The sequence below is a fragment of the Haliaeetus leucocephalus genome, unplaced genomic scaffold, assembly GCF_000737465.1.
Source record: "Haliaeetus leucocephalus isolate CR32 unplaced genomic scaffold, Haliaeetus_leucocephalus-4.0 Scaffold741, whole genome shotgun sequence".
Classification (NCBI taxonomy): domain Eukaryota; kingdom Metazoa; phylum Chordata; class Aves; order Accipitriformes; family Accipitridae; genus Haliaeetus; species Haliaeetus leucocephalus.
The window spans coordinates 4,488,642-4,500,488 of record NW_010973177.1 but is presented as its reverse complement, the minus strand read 5'-3'; the positions used below and the strand labels follow the sequence as shown (position 1 = coordinate 4,500,488).

The 11,847-nt window shown below is 54.0% G+C and overlaps 1 protein-coding gene across 1 annotated transcript in view; it reads left to right on the top strand.

The window, feature by feature from the left end:
* Positions 1-11,658, top strand: part of LOC104840114 (homeobox protein BarH-like 2) — a 20,621-nt gene extending 8,963 nt beyond the window's left edge. Inside the window, 5 exon segments of the mRNA XM_010580831.1 lie at positions 898-1,082; positions 1,548-1,631; positions 1,634-1,702; positions 11,170-11,280; positions 11,542-11,658. Coding sequence (XP_010579133.1) covers positions 898-1,082; positions 1,548-1,631; positions 1,634-1,702; positions 11,170-11,280; positions 11,542-11,658 — 566 coding nt within the window.
* The last annotated feature ends 189 nt before the right edge of the window (positions 11,659-11,847 follow it).

The window sequence follows — 11,847 nt, the reverse complement described above, 5'->3', positions numbered from 1 at the left end:
CCCAGACATCCCACACCAGGACACCCCTGTGCCCGCCTCTGCTGTGGGGACACCCCCCAAATGGGGATCTCCTTCCAGCTCCCCAAGGGGGGACCCCTCTCAAGGGGACTTCTTCCAAGGACACCCACAACCACCTCTCCTGTGGGGACACCCCCCAAATGGGGACCTCCTTTCAGCTCCCCAAGGTGGGGGGGGGACACACCTTTGGCCACCTCTTCAAATGGGGGACCCCTCTCAAGGGGAGTTCTTCCAGGGGGACCCTTGTGCACCTCTCCCATGGGGACAACTCCAAATGGGGATCTCTTTCCATCTCTTTGAGGGGGGGGGAACCCTTGGCTAACTCTCCTGGGGGACCCCTCAAGAAGGGGACTTCTTCCAGGGAGGGTTGACTTCTGTCCACCTCTCCCATGGGGATGTCTCCAAACGGGAATCTCCTTTTACCTCCCCGAGGAGGGGACCCGTACCCACCTCTCCTGGGGGATGCGTCTTCCAGAGGGGGGGCACCCCTGCCCACCTCTCTTTTGGATGTCTCCATAGGGGGGACCTCTTCTGTCCCCCCAAATGGGACCCTCTGGCCTCTCTCAGGGGGACATCTCCAAATGGGGGGAGCTCCTTCTACCTCTTCGTGGGGACTTCCTCCAAAGGGATTCTCTCCAAGAGGGACTTGTATCCACCTCTCCGAGGAGATCCTCTACAAACGGGGGACCCTCTCCCACCTCTTCAAATAGGGCACCCCCTCCAAAGAGACCCCTTTTACCTCTTTAAAGGGCACACCTCCAAACGGGAAGATCCCTTCTGCCTCTCCAGGAAAGGACCTTCCAAGGGGGGACCCCACTCTAAAAGGGGACCCCTCCGATAGCTCCTCTCCACCCTGACACCCCCCCCCGCCTCCTCCAGGCTTCCTGATCTCCAAGTGCTGCTTGCCCATCTTCAAAGCCAAGACTGGCAAAGCCAAGCGGGTCCGGACCATCTTCACCAGTGACCAGCTGGCCCGGCTGGAGAAGGAGTTTGCGCGGCAGCAGTACATGGTGGGCACGGAGAGGTGCCTGCTCGCCTCCTCCCTGCACCTCACTGAAGAGCAGGTAGGATCCACCATGCTCCATCTCCATCTGCCCCCCCCAGCAGCTCCAGGGAGGCTCCCAAACCTGTGTGCCAATGGGTGGGACCTGGAACAGGAGCCCTGTGGGGCAGTCATTGCAGATAATTTACATTAAAAGGGTGGAGGATCACAGATAGGGAAACTGAGTCGCAAAGCGGCTGTCCCAGGGTGACGTGGAGCGGTTTAACTTGTGACCAGCTTAAGGCTGGATCTTCTCCACCGCTGGCAGGTCCCAGCTCAGCTCCTGGTTTGCAGGGCACAGTTTTTCATCTCGGTGGGGACAGATCGTGGCAGGGGACATCTGTCCTGGTCAGCCAGGGACTGTTGGAGGCTGTGGGCACCTAAGGGGTTGTGGAGTATCTGGGCACTGCCTGAGCCACGGGGGTTTAGGAAACCATGAGTCCATGGAAAAGCCAGGTTTGAAAGCTAAGCTTTATCTCTTCCTCAGGTGAAAGTCTGGTTCCAAAACCGGCGGATCAAGTGGAGGAAACAAAGCCTGGAACAGCAACAAGCCAAACTGGCCAAAATGGGTTTGGCCACCCCGCAGAGGAGCCCCGACTCGCAGAGCCACCACGGCGAAGAGGACAAGGACTTCCCAGCAGAGTCGGAGGACGGCCAGGAGGACACGGCCTCCTCCCCCAGCTCAGGGACAGCACCTGCACAGACTGTGACAAAAAGCTGCTGAATCGCCCCTTCGGGCCGCTTTTCCATGTGTATTATATGAATGTATCATATCTAATATATACAGGGCACCAATTATTTTTGCAGTGCAAAAATAAATTATTTATGCTACTCTTGGGCTCATCTTTTCACTAGGAGAAGGAGGAACACCACATGCCTGCAGTGGCAGCACGCATTCAGTGGGGGCTTGTTCATGGAAGCAAGCCCTGGAGGTCTGGGGGAATGGGGGGTCACCTGCACACCCCACCCATGATCAGCCCCATAGCCAGGCTCATCCCAAAGGCACTGGGTGTTCAGATACCTCCTTGTGCTCTAAAATAGTTCGGGACCTTCACAGAGCCCAGGTCCTTGTAGGGAACCTCCATCTCATGGTCCATCCTTCTCCATCTTCCCACCAGCAGCATCTTCACCGTAACAGCCCGACCCAGTGATGGCATCCTGCTCTCTGGGGCTTTTGGAGCAAGGAAAGTAGGGAAAACGCACCTGGAGAGCAGAGCTGGTGGTGGCTTTGCGAGCTGGGCACCTGGGGTGCTGTCTCAGCTGGGCAAGGATTAGCCAGGTTTTAATTTTAACTGCTTGACCCTGCTTAGGCAGATGTGGAGGTTTCAAATCCAGCTGGTTTTGGCTGGACACTGGCCTGCAGATGAGCCATGGATGGGCTCTGTGGGGAGCTGGGGATCTTCTTGCAAGGATGCAAAGCAAGTGAGTGCCACTGGTCCTGGACCTCCTAGATAAGAGCAGAAATGGGGACATCTGGGTGCTTGCTGGGGTAGCACCCACTCCTGCTAACTGTATTTTCTCCATGTCTGCTCTGGGCTTGGGGCTGGAGGAAGAAGGGACCCAGGTGGAGGGTTTATTTGAGCAGGTGTGAAACCTGATGCAAGGAGAAGGGGGACAATGCAAGGAGAGGGGGGACAATTAAGGTGGGGATGGTGCAAAGAAGGGGACAGTGCAAGGAGAAAGAAGGGGGACGATGCAAAGAGAGGGGATGAAGCAAAGAGAAGGGGATGAAGCAAAGAGAAGGGGATGATGCAAGGAGAGGGGACAGTGCAAGGAGAAGGAGATGATGCCAGGAGAGGGGACAATGCCAGGAGAAAGGGATGGTGCGTGGAGAGGGGGAATGATGCCAGGAGAGGGGGACAGTGCAAGAAGGGGACAATATAAAAAGGGGACGATGCAAGGAGAAGGGGACGATGCAAGGAGAAGGGGACAGTGCAAGGAGAAGGGGATGGTGCCAGGAGAAGGGGACGATGTGATGGAAGCTGCCCTTTGTTCCAGCTGTTTTCAGAGCCAGGATTAGCCGGCTGGTCTCAAAGAGCCCAAACTGTGCTAATGTCTTCACATGTCTGCTGAGAGCCCAGGCTGCGCCGGTGGGTTTAACCCGCTAATCTCGCATGCCGGTGGGTTTATTGCAATCATCCCCGAGACAACAGGGCTTACGGGGGATGTTTTAATATCGCCCGGCCGGGGGCCAAGCTGATTGCAAGAGTTAACTTGTTCTCAGGACACCTTTAATCCCCTGGGAGCTGGCAGCGCTCAGCCTCGGGTAGGATTGGACCTTTTCCACGGTGCTGGGCTCCTCCAGGGCAGGCAGCGGGGGATCCGTCGCGCTCCGGGGGATGCTCCTGCAGGGTCTGGCCAGCTCAGACCCCTGTGCGGGCAGTGTCTGTCCAGGGAAATGACTTTTTAATTAAAACTGCTGGGCTTGATTGAGTTTTTCAAAAAGTGACTTTTATATGAGATGAATTAAACCACATCCATGCCTTTAGCACCTTGGGCTTTGACCAGGAGGCTTTTCTCATGGTGGGTGATAATCCTTGAGGGGGTGGCCGGTCCCTGGGGGTGCATGGGGGGCTCAGGATGCTTGTGTTCCCTTTCCTACCTGCCAAGGGACAGCAGGTGCCGAGGAAGGCCATCCCCTGTCTTCCTCTCACCCAGTGATTAACCTGTTTGCAGGTTCCTTAGGATGGGGAAGGAAGCATATATACAGGACAAAGCAGCCGATTACTGGGGATGAGAAGAGCCAAACATGCTGGTCTGACCCTGATAATGGGATGGAGTTGATGGTTTGCAGAAAAGCTGGATTCAGCTGGGTCATTGTATGCCTTCCCAAACCCCTGCCAACCCTGTAAAGGGGGTAGAAATGCAGCTTCCTTCTCCCATCGGAGACATCTCCCTTCCCAGTCCAGGGTGAAGGTCTTGCAGCTCAGCCCAGCTCCTGGAAGCTCGACCGGGGCACATGTATTGGGCTCAAACCTGGGCACAGCAATTTGGCACCGTGGAAAATAAAGGAGAGAGATGCTGTGAGAGCTTTGCAATGTCTTGGGCTGGATCAACCCACCTGGGACAGAGCCTTGGCTCCTCTCATGCACCAGGAAAGCCTGTGCAAAATAAGAGCTGTGTGTCCTTACCCGAACCCCACATGCACCCCAAAAACTGTGCTAGTCCCTTCCCAATCCTGTGTAGTATCACATCACTGTCTTAAAGATGCTGTTTTTTTCACCTATCTGCAAAAAACAAGTTGGCTTTCAGTGACAGATAATTGTAAGGAAGTGAGAATTAAGCAGCCTTATTAAGAGGATAGTGGTTATCTGCTAAAGTACAGTGCTGAGCCCTCCCCAGCAAATCTCCGCTCTGCAGATAAGTAGGCAGCTTGTAGGAGGACAGGTAGGTTGTGAGATGGGTGGGTGGATGTATTAGGGTGGACTATTTGCCCAGAGGAACAGCCTGGGCTGCATGTGGATAAGATGGATGAGTGGATGATTGGGGATGAATGCAGGGTGCTGGCGAATAGGTGCAAATGGATGGCTGGGTAAATGGGATGGGATAGGAGAGGAAAGGAGAGATAGGAGAAGGGATGACCCGGTGGAGCTGTAGCATACAGCTCCTCTGTGTCCCCCTCCCTGCTCTCCTTCCTGCCAGGATTATTCCTGCTGAGCACATGGCGACGGACGTGATTTGTTTGCACGAGTCGCGTTTACTCAGGATGGTAGAAGTTTGCAGGACAGGGTGTTTGGATGCTGGAGCAGCAGGACCCCTCCATCCCCCCCCAATCCCCGTGACCCAGCTGCTTTCCCAGGCGCCTTTTGCATCCCTTCCCCGAACTGGGAGCCCCATTCTCCTCAGCTGATTGCCCCCCCGTGCTCTCTTTTCAGGGGGGGTTTGCTAAATGGGATTACCAGGTGCTGGGGTGGGCAACCTGCCGGCGGCAGAGGTTCAAGGCAAAGCCCGACCCAAGCCGGGATGCAGGGCGCCGGGGTCGGCCGTGCGTGTTTCCAGGCTCCGTCTCGTCATGTAATCTTGTTAAATGGTCAGGGAGCATTTCCCCCTGCTTCTCCCTGCCCTTTAATTCCTGATTGAAACATCAAATAAGCTTCCCAAGGCTGCCAGGCAGCTCTGATGGTTCCATGCTGCCCGGTTGCAGTGGAAATAAAAAAAGACTTCATGAGCAATGGGAGGAAATGCCATGACATCCCATCTTTTGCAGTCTTTCTGGGATGAATTTGCCCCAAGTTGCCTTGCTCAGCCAAAGAGCAAAGGCACCGATTCTTTGCATTAAACTCTCAGCTGGAAGTAGCTCCTGGATACATGAAAATGAGGGTGAAACAGGGTGACCTGCCTGGAAATGCAGCGGGGAAACTGGGCGCCTAAGGAGACCCCTCATACGGGGTGAGCATTGCAGTGGCCAAAATATCTGGGTTTTAAAATCCCAGGTTTAAAAGGTGTTTATCCTGCAGCAAGAAACACAGGGCTGTGGAGCAGGACCATGCTGTCAGAGCGAGAGCAAGCAGTGCCATGTCTAAATCCTGCATTGGGCTGTGCAGGGTGGTTCGAGGTCTGCTAAGGGAATGCCATCAGCCCTGGTCTGGGTTTGCCATGGGGCACATCAACTCATATAGCTGCTGGTGCTCACCCCACAGCACCCTGCATCCTGCTCCTTGCTCCTTCCTCACCTCCCATCTCAGTCTCAAAAATGGAAAGACTGGGAAGAAATCCCTCCCCAGCTCTGCTCCCAGCCATGCACATGGCAGGGCCTGCCAGAAACCAGTTTTCACCAGTGGTGAAACAAGCTGTTAAGATAAAGAGAAAAAAATTATGAAAATCGCACCATGTCCCCCTTTGCAAATGGTTTGTGGCACAAAATCCCTGCAGCACTGCCACCCCAGCATGGTTGGGTGTACCGGGGGCCCTGGCACCAGACACCCTCTGCAACCGTGTGATTTTATTTTAAAAGGTTGATTAAATCATTAAATCAGGTAAACCCTGATGGTATGGGATGAATAAGGGGATCTCGTCAGGAGGTGCGGGACTGACAGTCAGATAAAGTGCTCCCCAACTCTGCCAAAACCTCCTCCCGGCACTTAGGCTGTGATGCTCTTGTGCCTCAGTTTCCCCAGCTGCAGGAACTGGGTAAGTACAGCCTTGGACACGTGTGGTATCGGCTCGACTCCTGCTTATCCGGGCCGGGTCTGATCCCACTCCCACTCAGCACCCCTGCCGAGAGCCGAGCAGGATCCGACCCTTGCTCTGCCCCATCCTTCCCCCACTCCATCTCTATTGATTTAATAAGATGGAGAGGAATTAACGGGGCCGGAGCATTGGAATAATGAAAGATGAACAAAGGGGCAGCACTAGCAAAGATGCTGCCAGCTTTTAATGATGAGGCCAGGCAGATCCCCTGCTAGCTGTCCCTTTGGAGTGGCGATTAAGAACATACTGTTATTGTTAAGGCAGAGAGATAAATCCCTGCACCGTTTCTGATGTGATCAGCCAGGGCTTCTCCCTACAATTTGTGATCCTATTGTGGACGGTGTTTGCCCTGGGCAAGGAGAGTCTGGGAACCACTTATGAACCATCCTTTGGTCATTAGTCTCCTCATTAGGAGAGAACAATGTGGGGGAAAAAAGATAATTGAAGGGAGCAGCGGGCTGATCGTGCACTCGGGCCTGTACCAGGGCTGCCTCAATGCTTAGTTTGTTTATAATTCCCAATTAATTTTAAATGTGTGGTTTCGGGATGCTCTCAATACCTGCAACTGCAACCCCTGTGAACAGGGTGCTCAGGTCTGTGCTTGACGGGAGGACAACGGAGCATCCTCCGAGGCCTTGCGGGTGGTTATTAGCTTATTTTTTGGGGGTCACCCAGACTTTGCCGTCGGCTGGGTGTACCCCCATCGTGGACTCAACCCCTGGACTCAACCCATGTTGTATTTGGAGGGACCCCAGGCAAGGAGGACGGGCCCCCCGCACCCGGGGAGGGTGAGGGTGGTGGGATGCAGCGGGTCCCACTCCCTCATTTCACATCTGGCTGAGATACGAGGCCAGATGTGACACCGAAGGGTGGGACATCGAGGAACAGACCCGCTTGGATCGGGACAGCATCTCCTCACCGAAAAGCTGGGGCAGAATCCAGCCCTGCTGAGCCTCACTGCAGCGTGGGGATTAATTCAGATTTTGCCTGGAAATACCAGCCTGGGCGACAAATCACAGGAAAGCCCCGAGGCTGTGGGGGGAGAGGTGCTTTGCCCCACAACCTTGGCAATGGAGTAATAAGAGGAGCAGGTCCTTGTCCCCGTCCCCAGGGACACCCTGCCCGGGCTGGGTGCAGGGCTCCGTGCCCCGGGGAGGAGGTGGAAGAGCCGCAATTCCTCAGGATGCTTGATATTATCAAGTGCTAATGAGACCTGGATGGGACTGAGGTGCTTTGCAGGCCATTATCCCAAATTAACCTGACAATGCAGCCGGGGCCAGTGTCTGAAGGGCGGCTGGGGTGTGTATTGGCCGTCTGGGGCTGGGGGGAGAGAAGGGTGCTGCCCTCTGCCTTCCTCCCCCCCTGCCCGCACCCCCGAGCTGAAAGCAAGAGCCTTGCGTTTTGCAGGGTTAGTTTTCCATTGCCTGAACGTGTTGAACCGGCCCCCCGAGAGAGGTTTGACAAGCAAGAGGTGGAATAAGGTGATAGGGATGGAGAGGATGGGAGCGGTCTCCTGCGCTGGCCAGCGTTTGGGATAAAATTCTTGGAGGAAACTCCTAGTTCCCAAGTCCTTGTGTCCATCCCATGCTGCTACTTGCACGGGGCTTTCACCAGTGCTTGGGCAGTGGATCAAACTGGGGAGCGCTCAGCTGAAAAGTAACCATGATCTCCGAAAAAGCATCTCCCTGGAGCCGGTGGCCATCCCTGTGCTGGGGTCTCACAGGGGGATGCATGGGGCTGGCCGTGCTCTTGTCACCCGCAACCAGGGCTCCCATTGCTGTATAACGCCCTCAAAGAGCAAACGGTGCCGTGTCATCGCTCCTGGCCTCAGCCCAGTTTGGGTCTGTTAATGGGACCTTGCAAGGTGCCGAGGATCCAGAAGGCAAAAGTGAACTGTGGCCGGATCCTGCTGCAAACAGGAGAGACGGGGTTTGCCAAGAGCGATCAACACCAGCACCTTGATCTGGAGCTCTCTGCAGCTCCCCAGCACCTCGCTGAAGGTGGTGAAGCCAAGGCAGGATGGCACCCGGCGCTGCTGGGTGCTCCTTGAGCAAAGAGCATGCACAGTAACTACCGTTAGCCTGAGTAATTTATCTTTTCTAGACTTTATGTTGAAGGAATGAACACGCATCAGTTATCCTCTGAGGTGTCTCCACTTTTTGCAGGGAAGATGAATCCCCATTCCCCTCTTCCTACAGGATTCACTGGGATCTGGCTTGGGAAGGGGCAAATCACCAGCTCCAGGAGCCGCGTGATTTGGAGACATTCCCCGTTGCCTTTTTATTATCAGATTATGGATTATTATTTATTATTATGGATTACCACAGGACAAATGGCTGCAAAAAACTGACACAAGGCTAAAAGCTAAAGCTGGTGTTCAGCATCCCATTTTTTAAGCTAATTTTTTTTTTGGAGAGTAAAAGGCATGAGCTCATGATTTCAGACTCCTTACATTGGCGGTGCTGCGCTAGTTATCCTAATGAGCGCAAGCACACGCCTGTCTAATCAGCAACAGGAGCCCTGGGATCCATCTTCTCCCTAATAGGATGCGACTGGAAGGATGCTGTCGGTCGAGAAGATGTTTTCCCACTTGCAGAAGGACTCACGTCCCGGATTACTGATGCACAAAATCCCCATCACGTTTTCGCGTGTGCTTGCTGTGGGTTTGGGGAAATTTCCGCCACTTCTTTCGCCCGCTGGGATGGTTTTGCGGCTCGGAGAGGGATGGAAATGGAGCCAGGCTCTCCCCACTGACGGAGGCGAGGTGTGAAATTTCTCATGGGCAAACAAGTGAGAGCTGCGGGGTGCCCAGAAGAAGGGGGACAGAAAAGATGAAGGGGGGGGGGCGAAGGAGGAGAAAAAGCAGCAGCCAGAGAGAAACAAAAATCCCCAAAGCAGCAACCTGGTTTGAAGAGTGGGGCGTTTTCTATGAGGGGATTGTAAAATGCACTCTCTCTTTCCCCTTTGCAGGGGGGAATAAGGGCCCCCACTCTATCTGATAGTCATTAGCATCAATTAGCCCCGTTTGAAGTAGGCAACATCTTTGTCTCTTTGCAAAAAAAGAAATAAAAAAACCTTTCAGGGAGCCCATAATAACATCTGGAGCAAGGAGAGGCTGAACTCAAGTTCCCCACTTTCATCTCTTGTCGAGGTACTTGGAATGTTAATGCAGCCTCATTCTTTAATGGAGTTATCAGGAAATGCTTTTCACCTCCTTCCCTTTGCTCAGGGGGGATGTTTACAAAGGGCTGGGGGCTTTTTTTGTTGTTTTGTTGTTGGGATTCCCCCCCCAAGAAAATCCCCCTCCCCTTTTATTTTCTATGCTCTTGAGAAACAAAACTGGAATAAAATTAAAAAAAAAAACCCAAACACCGAAACCCCACTACCAAACAAAAAAAAAAAAAAAGAGGATCAGGGCCCATCCTTTCATCTCCCCTGTCCAGCTCCTGCAAAAGCCCCCTTTGCTGGGAGCAGATGGGGTGGTTCAACCCCGTGTGGGCAGGGGGAGGCGGGGGGTTCCCCCGGCCCTGAGCCCCCGCTCTGCCTGGCTGCTGGGTGCTATATTTCCCAAGTCATTACCAGCGAGTGAAAATTTCCAGCTTTCGAACCAAAATGCATTAGCTGAGCACACAGTACTAATGGGAAACAGGACGCGTCATTAGGCAGCGAATTCGGCCAAGTGGGAGAAGGCGAAGGGAAAAGTCAGCCGGTGCTTTTGCTGGTTGTCCGTCCCTCCGGCTTGCTGTCCGTCCGTCTGTCCATCCTTCCTGCCAGCAGCATCTCACCGTAACCTCCCGCTCTGCCCACAGCTCGCCTGCCCCAACAACCGCCATGTAAAACTGCTCCCTTGATAACTCCTTGTTGGAGCATCTCCAACATCTCTTTCCACAGGAATTACAGTGGCAGTCACAACTTAGGATGAAGAGGGAAAATAATCAAGAGATTTAAACAGGCTTTTAATAAAACAAATCAAAAACTTGTATAACGACACCCATATTTTAATCCACACAACCTCTGTGCAAGCAAAGCCAGAAGCTGTGAATCTCTGTGGGTTTTTTTTCTCAGTAGCGGCTTTTTTTTGGGGGGGGGAGAGGCTTCGGCACTTGCCCAGCTTTGAACGTGTGATTTCAATTAAGCACATAGTTACACGGCGGCAGGATTGGGGCTGGCTGTTTGGATAAGGAGCAATAAAGCGGCAGCTGTATTTATTCACTTATTTTGAAGCTGCTGTGGAAGACAGGATGCTAAATGGCACGAAAAAAGTGTTTTGAAGGCAAACTTGAGGGACTCTTTTGTCTCCTGCGGGCATCCTCTTCCCCAAGGTTCCCGTAGCCATCACCAGGGTGCTCCCTCACGAGCAGGATAATCCTGCCCATGCATTCCCATAATTTCCATTTGCTTTGAAATGCTCAAAAACATAGAGATGCTCATTTATAACCAGGTCTATTTCTACGGCTTGGGCAGTGAAAAGAGACTTTAAATGGCACGAATCCCTGAGTTAAGGCAGGATTTACGGGATACGGAGAGCTAGCCTGTGCACGCAGAGATGTTTAATGCTGGGTTATTAAACCATGGGGGATTTTTGGTCTGTGTTTATTAACCTGGAGACTTCGGTCTGGGGATTTCTCCATGGTTGCGTACACCGGACTGAATTTTCAGCGTTAATTCGGTGCTTGTGGAGATTTGAGCAGGAACGGTTGCGTTTGCACAGGGCTGCGAATCCCCGGCGTTGTGTTTGCTGAGTACGCTCACATCTGGGCAAGGTGTCTGTGCCATGCGCAGCTCTCCATCGCATCGGACCATGTGTCTGTGCTTGGCTCATGGGGATGGCACCCAAACCAGACAAACAGCTAAATTTCCAAAGTACAGTCGCCTTTTAGCCTGTGCGAGCTCCTGATGTGTTTTTTCCCATACCCCAGATATACATCCAGGCTCTGATACAGCCGAGCAGGTACACCCGGACACGTTCCCCTTGGCAGGACGGGCTCGCACAGCCGGTCCCGGGGTACGTCGGTGACCGTGGGCAGTGGGTAGGGGTGGGCTGGCCTGAGGAACATGGCCAGGGGGATGGCGTGGGTGCTCCTGTGAGGCCTGGGGGGAAAGCGTGGGTGTCGGGGGGGTTTGGGTGTCAGGGGGGGTCAGGGTGGGGAGCTGTAGGTGTCCATGTGGGTGTCCACGGGGGAAGGTGAGGGTGCCGGCGAGGCTGTGGTGGGGAAGTTGTAGTTGGCTGTGAGGAAGGGAGGAGGTGTCTGGTGGAAGGAGCAATTGTCCACGTGGGCGTCTGTCTGTAGTGGGTGTTGGTGTGGGTGTCCACGGAGCAGGAGAAGGTGTCCACGGGGAAGGAGCGGGTGTTGGTGTGGGTGTCCACAGGAAAGGAGCGGGTGTTGGTGCGGGTGTCCACGGAGTAGGAGAAGGTGTCCACGGGAAAGGAGCGGGTGTCAGTGTGGGTGTCTGCGGGGAAGGAGTTTGGGTGTCGGTTCGGGAGTCTGTGAGGAAGGAGCGGGTGTCCGTGTGGGGGTCCATACGGGTGTCCAGGTGGGTGTCAGTGGAGGTGCCAGCAGAGAAGGAGGGGTGTCCGCGGGGGTGTTGGCGTGGAA